This window comes from Perissodus microlepis, chromosome 16 (assembly GCF_051167445.1).
Source record: "Perissodus microlepis isolate ML-2025 ecotype Zambia chromosome 16, ASM5116744v1, whole genome shotgun sequence".
Lineage (NCBI taxonomy): Eukaryota > Metazoa > Chordata > Actinopteri > Cichliformes > Cichlidae > Perissodus > Perissodus microlepis.
Genome location: NC_140476.1, coordinates 2708090 through 2728105, shown reverse-complemented (window position 1 = coordinate 2728105; position 20016 = coordinate 2708090). Strand labels below are relative to the sequence as shown.

General features: G+C 42.1%; 1 protein-coding gene across 4 annotated transcripts in view; it reads left to right on the top strand.

The window, feature by feature from the left end:
• Nucleotides 1–274: 274 nt before the first annotated feature.
• The window catches only part of epb41l5 (erythrocyte membrane protein band 4.1 like 5), a 34497-nt gene continuing 14755 nt past the window's right edge, over nt 275–20016 (top strand). For 2 of the 4 annotated variants that reach the window (XM_084908125.1, XM_084908124.1), the window contains exons 1-13: nt 276–498; nt 1881–2092; nt 10400–10504; nt 11427–11469; nt 11714–11792; nt 11934–11978; nt 13007–13059; nt 15522–15642; nt 15903–15990; nt 16192–16280; nt 16373–16442; nt 18590–18759; nt 19410–19516. In XM_084908125.1, the coding sequence (XP_084764251.1) occupies nt 1913–2092; nt 10400–10504; nt 11427–11469; nt 11714–11792; nt 11934–11978; nt 13007–13059; nt 15522–15642; nt 15903–15990; nt 16192–16280; nt 16373–16442; nt 18590–18759; nt 19410–19516 (1150 nt within the window). In that variant the 5' untranslated portion in view covers nt 276–498; nt 1881–1912. Of the gene's footprint in view, nt 499–1880; nt 2093–10399; nt 10505–11426; nt 11470–11713; nt 11793–11933; nt 11979–13006; nt 13060–15521; nt 15643–15902; nt 15991–16191; nt 16281–16372; nt 16443–18589; nt 18760–19409; nt 19517–20016 lie in introns of all 4 variants that reach the window. The other 2 variants (XM_084908127.1, XM_084908126.1) reach the window with 2 other exon arrangements.

The window sequence follows — 20016 nt, the reverse complement described above, 5'->3', positions numbered from 1 at the left end:
TTAAATCCTTAAGCGCTGCAGCTTTTCAAAAGCATGCAAGCTGTTTCCAGTTACATGTTTACACATATTTGATTTTACGTGTACCAGCTCAGCAGCCCCTTTCTCTTCTCTCATAAATAAATGAAGTAGAAACTGAAATAAAGTAAATATAAATTACAAAGAAAATTACCGTTTAATGACTTTTTTTGTTTGTTTGTTTGTTCCAAGTGAGTAGAAAAGTTTAAAAAAGAAAAGGTGTGTCGCTTTAAAAATGCTAATCAAGTCCCTTTCTTCGGGATTTGTCGTGACGTCACTTCCTGAGGAGCGCTTGCCTCCTACTTTTTGTTGGGACCTGGGAGAGAAAATTATCCCCCAGAGGCACCGAGGCGGAATAAAACAAGGAAAAGGAAGAAAAGAAAACCAGAAGTCACAAAGTGCGGAAATGTCCGAGGCTTCTGTTTAACCGACTACGATGCAGGCGGGCGTCCTTTCACCGTGAATTCCCGCGAGGAGGTTTTTGTAAGTAGCCCATCATTCAGACGTCCTCGGATCCACAAGTGTCTGCTGGAGCAAGTGTACGTCGGCTCTGGGCGCTAAACGTGGCGTTCGTTTTGCTGTGCGGGGCGCGCCTGCCCGGTCGGAGTCGTACTTCTTAAGCGCGTTCGTGGCTAACGGTTAGCCCGCGCGGTATAACGAACGCACACCTGTTGCATTTGCTTACACCAGGTACTTGGGGCCTTAACTGGGTAAGGTTACCGATAAAGCTAAGGCTAATTTGATTAATTAATGTTGATCCAGTGGATTTTTAAAATTATTTTAGGTCTGTTTCGGACTTTTTTTAGGAACTTTGGTTTACCGGGTGACCTGAAGTCACAGGAAAAAATAAAATATATTAAAAATACGCACAGTTAAGGTCGATTACCGTTAGCAGCTGTTTCAGACTAAGTTAAAACGTAAACTCTAACTTTGTTTTGTCGTGTTTAACGTTACTTTGCCTTCTTGGTGTCAAATAACATCGCACATATTTATTTTCTAGATTTATTGTTATATTAAAAAAGCCTTCTTATCGATGAAATCCTCCGATCAGTCTTCATAATCTATTCGGGGATTCTGTTAGATGGAAAGAAAATCATCTGTTTGACACCAGGTACATGGTTACCTGCCGTCAGTAATTACAGCCCCACCTTATCAGTTCTGTTTTCTTGACTAAATGAGCAGCATAACTTCATACAAAGTGACATAAGCTGTATTTGAATATCAGATTTTTGACAGCTTAGCATAAAATGTGTCACCTGTGCAGCTGTACACCCTAACCAGAGGACACACCTGTGTTCCTGTGGTGTAAAACTGTGACATCCATCCATGATCTGCTGTTTATCCCAGCCTAGATCACAGATGTCTGCCAGCTGTCTAAGCAGAACTCTCCAGACATGTTATCCAGCCCTCCTGGGATGCCATTTAGTATTTCCTAGTTCAGTGGAGCACTTTACGTGGGTCAGTCACAGGGTTTCCCCCCAGTTGGCTAAAAAACCACTCAGGAGGCATCCTAGTCAGATGTCTGAAACACCTCAGCTGACTCCTTTCAGGTTGGAAGAGCAGTCATTCTACTTTGAGCTCCTCCCAACCCTGAAGTGACAGAGTTCCTCACCCGATCTCTACGGGAGAGCCCAAGCACCGTTCAGAGGAAGCTCATTTCCACTGGTTCTACCCGCCATCTCATTCTTTCAAGAACTACTGGAAGTTGTGGCCATGGGGTGAGATGTAGGAATGTAGGTTGAGAGTGGGCACTCCACCGTGGTTAGGCTGACGGCCACGGCTCGACTACAGACCAACTGCATACAAAACAAATACATTTTTACCTTAATTATTAAAAAAAAAATCTATACACTCTTCGATTTCAGGTGCGTACAGGTGCCCTTCCTCTCCCCCCGTCATGTTAAGTTTCCTGCGCAGGACGCTGGGGCGACGCTCCATCCGGAAACATGCAGAGAAAGCCCGGCTACGAGAAGCCCAGCGGGCCACAACGCACATCCCTGCAGCGGGGGATGCAACGTCTATCATCACCTGCCGTGTGTCTCTGCTGGATGGGACAGATGTCAGTGTTGACTTACCGGTAAGGAGTTTTTAAAGATACTTCCCATTGTGCCAGGAAAAGTCTGTCAGCTCCACATCGCACTCTCTTTTATAATTATGATCCTCATTAGAGCCTTTACATCTTAGAGAATTTCGCTCTCGCTGCGCTCAGTCTTCTGTGAAACTATCAGAAACTGGTGGATGTTAAGTTTTGGGAACATATGCAGGCTTTCTCTGGGCTCCAGACCGGCTCCCGGTTTGTGGACTAGTTCAGGTACAGAGTCCTGATTTGTTCATGTAGGTTCCTGTTATTTCTGGCCTTTATGATCAATAAAAATATGGTTTAAAAAAACAAAAAAATTATGCACCAATACAAATCCTTACAAAGTAATTAACAACTTCACTGTTTAGATACAGGAAAACTTGCTGCTCTGCTGCATACAGTGCTGAGTATATTATAACACAGACTGAGAGCTACTCTGCTGGACAAACTATAATATAACACCATTTCTAAATTACTAAAAGTATGTTTTTCTGCATTATTCTTCAGGAATGAGGAAAACTGGCAGCTTACAAGAGAAAACAGACAAATTTTCTGGGGGGAAAAAGAGCAAATTTACCAAAAAAGAACTCTGAAAACAAGTGGTCCTATTATTATTATTTTTTTAAATTAAGTCAAGTAATATTTAATTTTTGATATTGAGTCGTATAGAAATTCATAAAACTTTGATCTTCTCGGATTATTGACTCATAAGAAATATTAGAAACAATGTAATAAAACCAACCAACGCTTTTTACAGATGTCACATTAAGTGACAGAACAAAATAAAACTGTCCTGAACTAACAACACTGGTCACTATGTTGTTGTACACTGTTGAAGACGACAGGTGTGCCGTCTGTGATAGGACAGATATTTAGATTGATATCAGCGCTCTAAAAATGTACTTAGCAAGGCTGAATAGCACGTTACAAAAATGAAAAAATGACCCATTAACCAGCGCGCATGTGAGAGAGTCTTGTTTTTGGACGCGTCCTGATCCTTGCTCATCCTTGAAATCGACACCTTGTTAATAATAGCATAAACGCTCAGAGTGAATCATTCTTTGTGACTAATTGCCTTCAGATAAGCTCTTGACATAAACAGTGTTCTTATGTGGTTATGAGCTGGAAAGTGAAAGCAGTGTACCAGTGACCACAGTGTGCCTGTGTCAGTGGAGCAGTCCTGTTAATCCTATGAAGCGCGTGCTCTCGTGCGCCTGATCACCTGTAATTCCATGATCCTCTCTGGAGAACACGCTCGGTCACATGACATGCTGGTCACCACTCCAGAGCTCACTCCTCCCGTCTCCTGCTCCTCTTTTTTTCTCTTTATTCGTTTCACTTTATTGCCTCACAGACGAGTGCCTTGCTGCACAGTGATAGTGATTACACTTCTAGGACAGTTTCCCCCTCGTGTGATTATTATTTTCCTGTCCCTTCATGTTCTTCCTCCCGTGAGCCAAAACTCCAGTGAAGCCAGAAGCTTGTATAAGAAATCTGTCTTGTATAAATTCCAAGGAAAATGTGCTCGGGAGAAATCCTCCTCACTGTTACTGCCTGATTTCACTCTCCCCGTTGTAGATGTTGTAGCTCAAACTGCCTGCTGCCAGCAGCAGTGCAGACCTCATTACAGGAATTTCTCATTTGCGAGCAGGAATGTGTTTTACTCAGCATATCTCACAGGTGATGTCACACATCTGAGCCCGTCCTCAGCCTGACCTGCCAAATCCTTAACGTGTAATCCCTCCTACCAGCTCAGTATTGTGCACATGAAGAGAGAGTGCCATTGTTTTCTTACTCGGTCCCTTAGAGGAATGTTATCTGCTTGGACGCGCTCTCTTGGCCTCTTGTTTCTGCTTGGGAATTGATGATTACAGGAATGTTACTACTCCAGCCTGTGCTTGCATTCATACATCTAGAAACTCAGACGTTTGGTGTGTGTGGAAAACTTCTACAAATGCATTCCAGCAGGACCTTTTTCTTTATGTTGGGACTCTTTGTTTTTCCCCTCCCCAAGATATGCTTGTATGTAGCTTCTGCAAACACTCCCATCTTATCTTGGCGCACTCTCAATGATTGGGCAGCAGCAGACACACTTGTTAACAGCCTTACTCAGTACTCTCCTCACTCATTTAACTTCAGTTTGCAGTTACAATAATGTCCCCAGTTAGCTGAAATAGTTGTGTTTTTCAAAACAAGCAGCTCAATCTTGGTCTTGTTTGACTGTCAAACTTTTCTCCAGAAGGCGTTTGACTCGTCCTGTGTTCTTCTTGAACATCCTAATCCCTTTCCTGTCATCTGAGGGTGATCGTTTGGATCTTCCTCCAGACTTTGTGGTCACACATCCAAATAAACTTGTACTTAAGTACAGTTGTTTGAACTGATGATTGTGGAATCTGCAGTTGTTTAGAAATGGCTTCAAGGGATCTTCCCAATGTGTAAATGCACAATTCTCATCCTTAAATTTTAGGCTACGTTCACTCTGCAGGTCTTAATGCTCAATTCTAATTTTTTGATCAAATCCGATTTTTTTTGTCTGCTTGTTCACACTACAAATAAAATGCGACAGCAAACGCGCTCTAGTGTGAACCCTCAAAGCGGCCCGCATGCGCAAAAGAAGACGTCACACACAACGCGCTCAGTTTAGACCCAGACCAACAGTATTGTTTGACTGATGGCCTTAATCTAAAGACTTGTTTCGGACTTTACGTTTCCCAATTTTGCTTTAAGTTATGAAGTTATTTTGTTATTTACATTTGGCCTAATAATGATCCTTACTGCTGTTTTAGAGGAGCGGTGCTTCAAAGGATAGCTGCAGATTTCTGTCAGAATCTGCAGATTATACAGTACAAAGAAAATGTTCACGTTTCTCCAACGTTGTCTTCCCAACAGTTTCACTGGATGGCCAGGAAGCGTCCGCGATGTCTTCTCCGGAGCTGATAGTTGGCGTCTGTCTTGTGTCAGTGACGTAAAAGACGGATTTAATGCGACATGACCATCAAACAGCAGTCGCTTTATAAAACATCAGATATTTATCGGATTCAGGACCACATACAAAAGTGACCCAGATCGGATTTGAAAATATCGGATTTGTGCCGTTCACACTGTCAGACCATGATCGGATATGGGTCGCATAGGGTCAGAAAAGTTGGATTTGATGCGCTTTCGCCTGCAGTGTGAACGTAGCCTTAGAGTTCCTTAGACTTTCCTGTTGTTTGGGAAGGTCCAAGGTCAATCTAATGACCACACTCATTGGATTGGTCAGTCCAGTAAGTGCTGTCAAACAAATCCTCTTCATTATGTTGACAAAGAGAAGCTGCCAGTTGTAGTCAGTCACAATATTAACTTCTCATCAACTCAAAAACACCGTAGAAAGTTCAGCACCGCTTATTAATATATATTATTGTGAAATACAGAAAAATAAAAATGTAAACTTGTCCACCCAGTTTGTTTTTTGTTTATTTAAGATGTAAAGTAAAACTTTATTTATATAGCACCTTTCAAGATAAAAATCACAAAGTGCTTCACAGAAGCTAAAACCTAAAAATAAAAATCAACCAAAAGCAAGTTTAAAAAGATGAGTTTTTAGCTGTTTTTTAAAAGCGACCACTGAGTCCACAGATCTCAGGCTCGAAGGGAGAGAGTTCCACAATCTGGGGGCCACAGTTCTAAAAGCTTTGTCGCCTTTTGTTTTCAGCCTCGTGTATGCTGTACAATAATTTCACCCAGAAAATGAACAGTTAAAAGAAATGATCATAGCCTCAAACGTCTGTAAACGTCTGGTCACAGCTGTAGTGGATGACTCTGGTAGCTTTGCTGCCAATCCAGCTTAGCCTTCTGTGGTACTCGTGACACACAGATCTGCTGATGGGGATTAATTTTCAGAGTCAATTTTTTTTAATCAATTTTTATCATTGAAGTTGGAACATTTGTTTAAAAAGCAAGCACAGACGCAGGCCATCAGTATGTTAGTCCCAGCAGTCTTTTCTTTCGTGTCTGTTTCATATCTCATCCTGCTTTAATTAGATGTCATAGACGTCTCCCCTCTGTGCTCTGTCAGCGGTCCTGCCCTTCACTACTTTAAAGCCTGCCTAGTGTAGAGCAGTACCTGTTGACAGACGCTGAGGTGCTGCTGAAACTGGGGGTCTTCCTGATAACCTCATAATAAGCTGTGTCTCGCCGGTGGGTTTGTCACTACAAAGTTATGCAGTTTTTCTCAGTGTAGTCATCAGAAAGATTAGTAAAGATTTGGAATAACAGGGGTTTTCCAATTAATCAGTTTGAGACACAGAGTCTGTGTTACCTTCTGTGACTGAACTCGAGTCCTGTGATTTTTGATCATTTGGATCACACAAATATCCGCTACGTTGGAGCTCGTTACTCCCCAATAAAATTAAAAATAATTTCATTACAGTGCTGGTAATTTTATTTTGACTCTGACTAAAGCCTCGTTGGGGGATGCCCAATGCACTGTGTATGAAAAACTGAATAATAATGAAAGTTACTAAGAATACAAAAGTGTATTTTAAGGCAGAGGTCTCCAACCTTTTTTGCGCCACGGACCGGTTTATGCCCGACAATATTTTCATGGACCGGCCTTTAAGGTGTCGCGGATAAATACAACAAAATAAAACTGGTACCGAAAAAAAGAAAATTTATTCATAACACACGTGAAAAGACCCAGGAAAACCGATTAAACGATAAAAACGATAACAAAATAACGCTGAAAACCGATAAAAACCCTGAAAACTATACATTTCATACCTGAGCCTCAACTCTCGCGGCCCGGTACCAAACGACTCACGGACCGGTACCGGTCCGAGGCACGGGGGTTGGGGACCGCTGTTTTAAGGGGTTACGGAAGCACAATTAAAACGTTGTGATGTTTAGGGTCCTCCCTTTTGTATTTGCCAGAAGCTGTGTGTGTGTGTGTGTGTGTGTGTGTGTGTGTGTGTGTGTTAATGCAGAGTTTATCAGTTTTAATTTGACGAGATCGAGATGAAAGAGAATTTTCCCTCCTTGCAGCAGAGCCCTACTGGGAAGTGTTGGCACAATGTTTAGTTAAAAGAACTTAAAGAAAACTTGTTTCCTGTTGCTTTGGGAAGCCTTGATGGTTTGGAGAGGCTGTTGTTTTCCTTTGTTGTTCTATGCTGTTTGAACTGTTTCTCCTACGCTGCCAGCAGCACAGGGAGCTGAACTTTCATTATATTTCATACAAACAGTGTGAGCGCACAGAGCGAGCTTTAGGAGCAAACGCTTCAGCTTTCCGCCTCCAGATGTCTGCGTTTCAGACACTGTTAATAATACACATGTTACACAGTTCTGAATTCAGATCTGAAATTGGTAATTTAGCACCAGGAGGTGTTGTGTAAGCGCTAAAAGTTAACCATGTTGTTGGTGTTGTAACTTTAATGGTTAACTTCAGAAGTGGCTGAATCACAGACAGTTTTTCACTTTGGAGTTTTTACTCTCAAAGAGGAGAACTTTACGCTCATAAGCACACGTGCTCAGAAAAGGTTGGCCGTCTTTGGATCTACCATCATCACATTCTCAATGATGAAGTCTAACAAACCCAGATACAGAACCTCTCTCAGTGACCGCACTGAACCTGACTTTAATGCACTTAAAGCCCAAAACAGACCAGATTTCTCTCACTGAGTGAGAACTAAAAGGGAAGTAGCTGAAGTAATTAACAAGAAGCAAGACAGCAATAGCACTTTGTATTAAAAGCCTTTGAAATTTTACAAAAGCATGCACGTGCACACAACAGTCCCAGTTTGTCATGTAGACTCTTGGGGAAAATGAACTGCCCGCCCTGCTGCAGAGGCCTCATTAACAGAACCTGCAGCTGCCCTTTTAACCACTCGTTCAGCTTTCAGGTTTGTGTGACAGAAGTGTTAGCTGTTGTTGCTCTCTGCATTTATACTGTGCCGGCCATCGAAGCAGCGGCTCCGCTGCCTCCTGGCCCTCTCTTCGTCCTGGTCTGCCTTTGCAGACTTCTCACAGTGAAGGCTCTGTGGTAGAGTTTAAAGTTGACCAATTTTGCTATAATTGAGCAGCCCTACTTCACAGCTGAGGATAATAATGACAGAAGACCTTTGGACAAAGAGCGGGCTGGATTGTAAACAGCTTCATCACTCATAATCGTATGATTTTACGATGCTTGTAAATGAACGTTTATATTAGAAAACTAGCAAAAAATCCCTTCTTTGCATCTCTAAATTTAATCTGCTCTGTATTTCACAGCTGTTTGTAAGAGGCTCTCTGTGCTCCTGTTGTCAAGTGTGATAAAACAGTAAAACATTTTGAGCTTAAGGTGTAACAAAGGGAAACCAAAAATAAAGCTAAACCTGTATTCATATGTGAAGTCCCTTCTTCTCTAAGGCAGAGACATTTTTGGGCCTCTCTGCTAGCGTATGCCCTCCATGCATCACCTTAATGTGGCTTTAGGTTCAGACCCAGTCCTCCTTTGAAGTTCTCTACATCTCTCTCAGGGTGTTTCTCAGTGTCGCATCCCAAGTCAGACTTAAGCTAAAGCAGACTAAAATTTCTACCACCTGAGCAGTGTGGATTGGCTCAGTGGACAGAGGTGCCCTTCGACTCACAGTAACAAAAAAATCTCAGATCACTATAGTGTGTTTTAACACACCAACTGGGAACTAGTGGTATAAACATCTGGCACCAGGTGTCAGCTTAGACACACAGTAACTTAGGAAATGCTGTGTGTCCCTTCTCAATGCTTCCTGGTTTCCTTTATTCTTGTGAGACGTCCGAGTGGCTGTAAATACACACTGAATAGGATCCATACCTCACGGGTTTACCATCTCTGGTTCTTGTATGTAAGACCACCCCAGGCCAAAGGATCCTTCCCCTTTGGACGTTTATTCCCTTCCTTATGTTTTGTTTACACCACTGCCACCAGTTACCCCACCCTATCACCTCCACTGACCTTCTTTTGTGTGTAGCACCAGAGAAAAGGTCAAAGCCATGGATGCTTTTTGAATGGAGTATTTAAGAGTAGACTAAATTTACATGCATGCAAACGCTCGAATCATGTTTTTCTTTCTAAAATAACCCTGTAACCCTTCTACTCATCTTAGATATTGTTTCCTTTTCTTTTATGGACACATGGCTCCCCCGGCTGCTTGGTTGGACTCGTACTGCAGTAGTTGATATCGGTTAAAGACTTTTGCTGTCATTAAACAATCTGAGTGTCTCAGAGGGAGAACTGTGTGCTCACAGGGAGGCAGAAAGACTGCAAAGACTCTAACAATGCCACACACACACACACACACACACACACACACACACACACACACACACACACACACAATGAGTCCTTTGTACTCCCTCTCCCAGGGTACTGTAGGGGTGCGGTATGCCTCGTCAGCTATGCCAGCTAGCATGGGGCCAGCCCCCCTGTGCTGCCCAGGAGCTCTCTTGGGATCTGTGTGTGTGTGTGTGTGATCGAGGCAATCCTGCTTAAGCTTTTTACTTAGTTCTTAAACACTTAACCCATTTCTGGAAATAACATTTTGCACATAGTTGTGCCGTTATAGCCTCAGAAAGAAGATAAGATAAGATAACCTTTATTAGTCCCACACGTGGGAAATTTGTTTGTCATGTAACTGGTTTGGTTGCATGAAGTGAGATAAATGGGAAACTCTAGGCCTAGTATGCTAGAAACGTTTTAACTAAAAAGGCTTGTGCTCCAGTGACCGGGGGTGGTGAAACCTGGTAAACAGTTGAAACTACACCTGTTTGATCAAATAATTCCTACTTTCTTATTATGGACGAACAGATGCTGCCAGCTCGCTCAGCCAGTGGTGACCGATTGGTACCGATTTTATAGGCTGATTCTAAACTCCTGAACACTAGAGGACGATGAGAACTGTGGAGCTGCAGATTGATCTCGGATGCACACAAAGCTTCTGTTATGAGATGTGACTGCTCCTCATGGAAATGTGAGACTGAGAGGAGAGCGGTGTATATTTGAGAGATATTTCCCAGTCCCAACGTGAACGCAGGCAGTGACTGGTACGGCCTCGTCAGAGAGGGCAACACCTATTCAGCTTCTGACAGCTTAACATTTTCTCTAGTCTCTTCCAAACAAGTCAGAATGTATTCCAGGGAATTATATTATTTCCCATAAAAAATTTTCAGAGCTGCAGGCGTTGCAAAGACTGTGATCAAATAATCAGTTTTATCATTTATAAACTTCATGGAGGCCGAGGCAACCCTAATTTTCATTAATGTGCTGAAACAAGAACACTGAAGTCTTCTCTGTTTCGTGTGTTTGCTCTACAGAAAAAAGCCAAAGGCGAGGAGCTGTTTGAACAGATCATGTACCATCTGGACATTGTTGAGAAAGACTACTTTGGAATACGCTTCATGGACTCGGCACAAGTTCCAGTAAGCATGGAGGGTGTCTTGTGACTCTGTACTGGTTGTTTTTTGTTTATTTATTAATACATTTTTTTAATGCCTGACTAAATCTGCAGACTTCCTGTTAATACTTAAAGTTAACATTTTTTCCCCCATTACAGATATTGGATTGATCCATAAAAAGTAAATGTTTACACACTGTTTGTTTACTTTTCTAACTTTTAGCACTTATGTTGTGGAAAAATATACATCTTATTGTATTTGTTGGGTAAGGAGTTCATTTTAATTTATGACTGCATTATAGTAAATATCAAAAATTTAAATATCTATTCTTTATCTGTATGTTGCTGCCGTATAATTCTGTGTCATGCTTTTATTTGATATCATACCAAGTGTCTCTGACAGTCGTGTTTTAGCCACATATCCCACATTACTGCTCTCCCAGGAAAGGTTGAGACACAGACTTTCACTTTCAGGGCTTAAAGGCTCGGTCCACTCCGGGAGTCGGGCTGTCCTCTTACACAAACAGTTTGAAGTCATCGGTCTCTCGGGGACTCTGTTCCTTCACTGGGAAACTCAAAGGCAGGCAAACAGGAGGCAGGTTTAGAGCGCTGGGAGAGGGAGGGCTGCAATAAGGAATGTGGGGGAGAGAGATGAGAGAGTGCTGTTCCTCTGTTATCTATCTCTGTCTCTGACATGGACACAGACACCTCCCTCTCTCTCTAACATACTTCATGCCTCGCAGAGCCTGAACTTCTAAGAAGAAACCTCGAAGAACAGCGCACTTATTAACCAATTAACTTAACTGGTCACTTTGTATCAGTTGACCACACCAGTGCTTTGTTTCTATGTTCAATAAAGGCGCATGTATAGTAATGTTGCTGTTGGCTTTCATGTTAGTTTTGCTAAACCTTGCTGATTTAAATGTTGCTACTTTGTATTGTTTCAGCATTGGCTTGATGTCACAAAAAGTATCAAGAAACAAGTGAAAAGTGAGTATTACAGCCCAAACACATTGATCCCTGTGTGAAGAGCATGTTTACATTTTTGGAAGAGAAACTCACCAGCTGGGATTCTCCAGCTCGCCGTCACAAATGGATTTCTTTGAAATGTCTTTCCTGTTAGAGGCCAATACGACTGTGTTTATGTGAATAACACGAGGCACACATTACACACTATTGTGTTATTAAATTTCATAAATATCTTCGTTTTTGTTTTTTTAATTCTTCCATTTAGTTGGCCCTCCTTACTGCCTTCACATGAGAGTCAAGTTCTACTCCTCAGAGCCGAACAACCTGCACGAGGAGCTCACCAGGTGGGCTTAGACAGCCACACCTGCATTTCTTTCCTCACACTCACATTTTAAAATCCCACTGTAGTGAACTTTAAAGGACGTTTTGCCACGCACCACTCAGAAGGATAAAATATCTGATAATTTCCTTCTGCTTTCTTTCAGATATCTTTTTGTGTTGCAGCTGAAACAAGACCTCCTCAGTGGCAAGTATGTAACTTCTGTTTCTTGCGCACATGAAGCACTTTTAAGCGTTTGCATGTTTTAAGTTGTCAGGTGTTAAAAATGATGCCTGTTCCCATATTTGTTCTTTACATTCTGAGGTTTCTTCTGCTTGTTCAGAGCAGAAAATGATCAGCATTTTTCAGCCTCTCTGCTCGAGCTCTCAAAGCATTTTTATACAACATGTCTCATTCACATGGGAACATTTCCCTGACAGCTGTTAATACAGCTGTGCTGTAACTGTTTGGTAACTAAACAATCCTGCACTGTAGCCTTTGAATTGCTTTAAGTAAGAAGCTTTATTAGTTACCAAGGCGTGGACAGCTTTTCAGTCAGGAATGAAAGTTGGAACGTTTGGTTTACTGAAAGGACACGGAGACATTTACATAGGACTTACCTGCATTTATTTAAAGGTCAAACTACGTTAGGTTTTACTTCTGCTTCAAAATATAAATTTAAGGATTGTGTAGTTTCCTGAGCTTTGAAATGTACATGTAAGCTTAAAGCTCAGTGTGCTCTGCAGACTGTCCTCAGTCATAGTTTCTAAACTCTGACTAGTTAAAATGAACTTCTCCTGCTCAGATGTGATCCTTTTATAAATGTTGGGTTTGCAGTTTTTACCTTGTAAGCTTAACGTTGGGTTACCGAGGAGTTTGTTATTAACAACAGCTCGTCAAACAAGTAAACTCACTGAGTAAGAGAGATGTTGGCAGCGTGGGGGGGACGTCTACAAATCTCTATAGTTTACACAGATCTGAGGAGACACTCGTCTGTTGAACTCTGGCTAATGTGTTTAAATGTGAATCCTTTGTGTTGGTTTTCTTTGCCCTGTAACCTTTAGAGCCTTACAGGATTATATGTTGGCCTGCTGGTCATTGGAGTATAGATGCCTTCATTCAGTCGTTAAATGGAGATTAAAATATGGAATTCTGATTTCCTCTTTATGGAAGGGAACCTGCAGGGCTTGAGCTTCATGGGTTTCACTAGGATTCATTTTTGCACGTCTGTGTTTTTAGGCTCGAATGTCCGTTTGACACAGCGGTGGAGTTGGCTGCCTTCTCACTACAGGGTAAGCACATCAGTGTTTCACACATACAGCTTATGTTTTATGTAGCTGGTGATTATTCTGGTCTGGAGATTCAGCTTAGAAAGTCAGTGCAGCCAGATCTTACAGCACCTGGAGAACTTTAGTCCATGCAAACTAAACGAGGCTGCAGAGCTGTAGCTTCAAATGCTAACTTGGTGTTCTTGGTGAGGTTGTGTGCCAACGAAGCTCTCACATCACAGATGCGTATCTGGAACCAGTCATGGCAGTCTTTGACTTACACTCTGAGCTCGTACCTTCACACACCTGCAGTAGCTGTTTCATAAGTCCAGTGTTTACCTGCAATGAGCCATTTCAGAGGTGCTGCAGAGGAGCAAAGACGGAGTCACTGGAGACATTTATGGAATGGGCTTGCGTGCACCAACCCTTGTGTGCTCACACTTACACATGGTCATTGTGGGTAAATGCCAGCTCATTAGTGCTCGATCCTCTTCTGTGGCCCCCTAATCCAGCACCCTTTCTGCCTTCTCCCTGCCCCTCTGCTGAGCTTTCTGCCTTTATCTTCAACTTTTTCACATTTCTGTTGTTGGTCCACGTTTAGGGATCGAGTAAAGTTATATTTTCTCCCCCTTTATTATCCCGAGGCTTAGCTCACAGCTGGACTAGCTAAACAATGAAGATCACAAACCTGAGCTGCTTCTGTGTATCCAAACACTGCAGCCGTAATCACGACTCTTTCTTTCCCTTCTCTCAATTTTTCTGTGTGATGGTTTATTTCTTATGCTGTCAGCTGGAAATACCCGTTACCTCATTGGAGACCTTTAGGTGGGTGATTCAGTATAAAACCAGTTAAATCTGAGGAATTCATGCACACAGTAGTGTTCAGAAGTCTCGAGCAGCCCCTCATTTCTTTATATTTTGCTTCCATGGAGCCAGACTTTCCTGTAATTTTCAAAGTGCTCTTTCTTTGGACAATGGCTGCTTTTTCTCTTGCTTTCAGTCCAATCCTTGTACCCGACCGTTTTCAGGGAAAAGCTTTTGTTTAAGCCGCGTAACTCTGACCTCTAAATCATCCAGGCACTCAAAGTGTAACTCAGTGTTGTGTCTACACATAAGAGGAAACATAGCAAAGAACCAATTTTAAATTTGATTATTGTCTTTGTTACAAGCAGCCGGCCACAGAAACTCAGCATTTATTCTCTTCCTTAGTTAAGAAAATGGCAAAGATAACACAGACTGGCATAAAACAATACTTTTGCACCGTCAGTGTGATTTCCAGAGAGCTGTTTGCTGAAAACGTGGCAGCAAACAAAAGATGACGTGGACGTTTCTACAGCACATGAACAGAATCTGAAAGTCAAGTTCTTAAGAAACAGGAAAAGACGTGACACAGCAATTGTGCAAACTCTCTTCATGCCTTAAATACTGTGTTTCCATGTATGTTTGCACATTCTATAAATTGTTGAACCCATTTCCTATTTTTCTAGAAAAATATAAAGAACAGATTTATTTTTATTAATTCATTTAATTATTTAATTTTTTTTAAACACTTCTAAGCCCATCGGAGCGTGCACGCTCTTATTTGTGTAACTATTTTTAATTCCCAGCAGAAGTGGAACCACATAAGCTAGCGCTATAATTTCTTTTGCATGTGAAACCAAAGGAGTTGCACTTGCATATCATGCAATCAGCTTGTCAAAGGTGGCAGTTTCCTTCCACATATGGCTTTGCAAAAATTGCGTAAAAAGCGCTGGCAACAACAAAAACATTCCACAAACACGCTTTGCTGATCCGATCAGCTGTTCATAGCACTCCCTACGTTGGAATAAACATCAGGGCGAACTATCGCATGTCCGCCATTACCTGCCAAAACTGGAAGTGACGTCATTTTTCATGGGAACGTTTTTTCCACTACAGGGCCTTTCAAAGGTTTACTGGTGTTTTTGAAAGTCATGCTTGACTTTATGGCTTTTTGTATAGTTTCTGAGAGGCGTAATTTCACTGGTCGAAATTATTTTGATGAACATGCTGTTTTTATAATATTTATCTTGTTTTTCCTGCAGTTTATAAAAATTGGTGCATCTCAAAAATGAAACTATGAAAACACTCAAAATACATTTCCTGTGGCTGGAAACTATTTTGGGCAACTTTCTTGCATTTACAGTTTTGATGGATAAACCTGAAATTTCTGTAACTAGAAATGTGTGTTTACAAAAACATGTTTTTATGTAGTTACTATGGACTTCATGCATACATATTATTAAAATTTGGGATGTAATGGTTGTATTGATGTATAGCAACTCTAAATGTCCCCAAAACGGGACACAGCAGGTAAATATAAATATAAGCTCCGGTGGACTTGGTTCTATGGTGGAGAGCCTCATGTGTGCTTCCTGGGGTTGAAGTCGGGATTTTGGTAAAATGCTGAATGAGGGGGGGGGGAATATTCCATCATTAACTGTAAAGATGCGTCTGTGTGTTTGCAGCTGAGTTGGGCGACTGTGATCCATTAGAACACAATTTGGATCTCGTGTCAGAGTTTCGCTTCATGCCTGAGCAGACAGAGGAGATGGAGCTGGCTATATATAACACATGGAAGGAGTGCAGGTAAGTCATGTAATGGCCACGCTGCCATAGACGCCAAACATCTTAGGACTGCACTTTCATTTTTTTTTAATTTAATTCGCACAAAGTTGTTTTAAATCACAACAGAAGGTAAAGACCCAACGATTAAAGAGATCCCCAACAACCAGATGAGTCCACAGCTGGTTTGGGGGATGAGGAGGCAAAGGGAAAGCACGTGAAGCGGTGGGAGGGAAGGAGGGGAGTGTAGTCTGATGCATGTGTTTCCTCCTCACCTTTTTCAGAGGTCAGACACCAGCCCAGGCTGAGATCAACTACCTGAATAAAGCCAAGTGGCTCGAAATGTACGGGGTGGACATGCATATGGTGAAGGTAAGTGACTCGGCCTTTCTGTACCGTTTACACACACATCAAGCACACGTAGGATCCCAAACAGGAAGTGCCCTTGATGAAAGACAGGAAGAGAAAGGAATGTGCATCGCAACATTAGCATATGATAAGATCATAATGTGAGCTGTTTGACGTGTCTTCTTTCTTCTCTCTTCCTGTCTTTTCATCACTTCTGCCCTGCAGGCTCGAGATGGTAACGAGTACAGCCTGGGCCTGACACCCACTGGAGTTCTGGTGTTTGAAGGACAAACTAAGATCGGCCTTTTCTTCTGGTACGTTTCATTCGGACCTAATTCACTTTTTTTTTTTTTTCATGCTTTATAGACATAATATTTTGTCCTGCCTTCCTGTGTGACTGTCTTAGGCCCAAGATCACTCGTCTGGATTTCAAGAAGAGCAAACTGACGCTTGTGGTCGTGGAGGATGATGATCAGGTGATCACAAGCGCACACACACGACGCACACATGACGGGCAGCAGACCGTGGAGAATACGGAGTAGACGGGCAGTATCTTCTTAATGTTAATAGAAACAAAGTAAAACCAGGTGTAAAAAAATGTTTAACTCCTGTGCTTACAAGACTAAATTAAATTCAAAATATAGATAAAATGTCTTTAACACCTGCAGTGTGATCACATTATTCAGCACATTAGGTGCGAGCAGGTGTTTTTGTGTGTGCGTTAGGCTGCAAAGTCTCCATTACTGTGGCTGTTCTGAGTTATCCAATTTTTCACTCTGAGTCATAATAAACTCAAATAAAACCCAAATTAAAAAAAAAAACTTAATGAAACTAAAGTGAAAAAAAAATCAAAATGAAATAAGAATAAAAGCTAATTTAACAAAATTCAAACCTTTTATTAACTCTGGTTGCTGCACGTTTGCTCCTGTTTGAATGAACTTTTATCATTTTTCTCAGCTGGTCTGGTTGAAGTAAATTACAAAATACCAGATGCTATAAAAGCTAAACTTTACTTTGCAGCTGTAACTCTACACTGTTCGATCTCATGAAACTCACTGAACACATCTAATGTGTCTGCTTCCACAAAGAAACACGAATCAGGATGAATTTCAGCATTTTGAGAAAAGTTCATCTTACAGTGTAAAATCATTTTCTAAGTCCTTTCAGAAAATTCCAACAAACAACATTTTTTTGTTGTTTCTTAACAAAGAAAAATCCCCCCAAAAAACTTTGTTTGATGTTGTTCCCAATCCATATTATAACAGGGAGGTGTGTGTGTGTGTGTGTGTGTGCGTGCGTGCGTGTGTGCGTGTGTGTGAGAGAGAGTGAAGGAGCGTCTGTTTGTGTCCGTCCCTCGGGTCTTTGACTGAGGTTAATAAAGGAGCCTGCCCCCTCTGGTATTTCTGGTATGCGCCCCCAAACCTCCCAACACACACACACACACACACACACACACACACACACACACATTCTCGTTTTGTTATCTTAGCAAGGACATCTAATTGACATAATGCTTTCCCTAACCATCAAAAATGAATGTCTGACCCTAAACCTAATCGTAACCCCGACATTAAAACCACATTTTGAGCATCAAAAAGCTTGTGAGGATCAGCGTGTGTGTCCTCACAAGTATAGTGGAATGCCAGTTTCTTGTCCTTATAAAGACGTCTAAACAGGTACACACACACACACACACTCACACACACACACACACAGTTTTCACCTCCTAACTCTGTCCTTTAACAAATGTATGCTGTAGTAATGTGATGCACACACACACACTTTGACAGTAAACCCGTCTGCTCGGGTGGAGGAAGTGAAGCAGTCACTTCCCCTCATCTGTCAGTCTAAATTTCAGACCATTTTTTTTCTAACAGCTGGCCAGTCTCTGTTAAGTCACATGACTGTTTTTTGCTGAAACCCCTGTTGTGTAAAGGATGTTGTGTTTTTCCCCCTTGGAGTGGGAGGTTACGGTGTAGCTTCATGCATGTGTGAAATACCAGAAGTACACCTGAGAATAGATGAAAATGCAGGAACAGTGTGACTGGCACTGGACCGGCTCCAACTTGTAACTGGCTGCAGTGCCAGGCGGGCTTTCATCCACGCCTCTCTGAGAAATCAGATTAATGAGGCAGCACCTGCGCTGGTGGTGCAGCCGTTCATTCCTCGCATATCAGGCCCCTTCAGTAAGGAAAGCTCTGACTGTACTCCATCGCAGACGCAAAAAGCTGGAGGTTCAATGACCAAGTAGTCATTCCTATTACACTTCAGTAAGTCTATGCATGGCTAAAGTACATGCGTAGTTGGGGCATGTAATGCAGACGTGGAAAAAATAATCAAAACTTGTTATGCAGTTTCTCCAGTAATGTTTCCATTGATCAATAGGGGGCGGTAACCTGCATTCTGGTAAAATGCAGTGATTTTAAACTATACTTAAAATATTAGATTCATCATAAAAATTGTAAATAAAGATAAAAACATCACTGGCTTGTTTGAGTCCTTTTTACCTGTCAGATCACTGCTGCAGTTTCAAGTTCTACTCCAGCTGCAGAAGTTCACACAATTTGCTCTAATGATGTCAAACTGCTTTAATCGAGTCCAACCCTGTCCCGATTCTCCTCAGGGTAAAGAGCAGGAGCACACCTTTGTCTTCAGGATGGACCACCCCAAGGCCTGTAAGCATCTCTGGAAGTGCGCTGTGGAGCACCACGCTTTCTTTAGGCTGAGAGGACCTGTGGAGAAGAACTCTGCACGCTCTGGATTCATACGCATGGGCTCACGCTTCAGATACAGGTGAGAGATGCACAGCCAGGGCTGTGGTTGTTCAGAGTCTTTGTGTGTACATGGTCTTAGTCAGTTTTATGTAACCTTACATCCCAGATCATAAAAAATATAATTCCCAAGCTTTTTTAAAAAGGAAATCACAGGATAAAATTAGGATTTTAGCTCTGAGAAATATGGTTGTGGTGGGAAACACGTGCAGTTAGACTTAAACGTAAACTGGGGATTATGGCAGACTGCTCGAGATTAATATGTCACAAATTTGATGTGTTTGTTTGTCATTGTGCGCCAAGAAGACCGTCTCAGATTGACAAACAGTACTTAATCACTCTCTATACATGCCAAGTAGCCCATGTGTGTACACACAGATACTTGCAGTGGTACTGACAGGCACTCGGTATCAACATGCTGCAGTAGCAAGCTGCTTCCCAACTGTGTGTTTAAACATCACCCAGTTGGATAAGCTCTGCAGTAATGTTGATTTAACACGGGGGTTGAAGGGGTTTGTTGTTAATGAAAGGTTATCGCCTGGATGCTTTCAGGGTTCAGCAGGGGTCATTGCTGCGCCTGTTTTTGTCACAGAGCATCGTCAAGAAAGAAATGTTTGTTGGGAACAAATAGTGTTTGCAACTGTAAAGAAATTCTTGTGTTTGCACGATCAGCGGCAAGACTGAATACCAGACAACAAAGGCCAGCAAAGCAAGGCGCTCAGCATCATTTGAGAGGAGACCGAGCAGGCGCTACTCGAGAAGAACCATGCACAGCAGAGGTGAGCCTGAAACGTGACAGTCAGCATTAACACTCACGGGAACAAATATTCATGGAGGCATGCATCACAACATCAGGGGAAAATATTTTATAGTAGAAAGTATTCTTGTGACGTTTTTCCTGTCAGTTTAACTTCTGAAAATTAAAAACACTGACTGATTGGTCACAAAGGATTTCACCTGTGAGTTGAATGAATAAGAGCTGAAGTAGTTGGGAAGGCTTGCACCTGTGCACACAAGGTCCCCCTATGTGCACTGCGTGCCGAGCCGTGTAGTCCCGGGAACACTGTGTACGCTTGGGACACAAATGAACAGAGCTTTAGAAATCCTCTACTCCTTGTGTAAAAAGCATACGATGACCTGCTTGCCCCACTTAGGCAGAGCTACGAGCACTCCTCATCACCCGAGCAGTGCCCCCTGGATTAGCTATGTGAAGGCTAACGTAGTCTCCAAGATGAGCATCATGCCAGAGGGCCTTTGTGTTGCAGGGTCAGGAAAAACC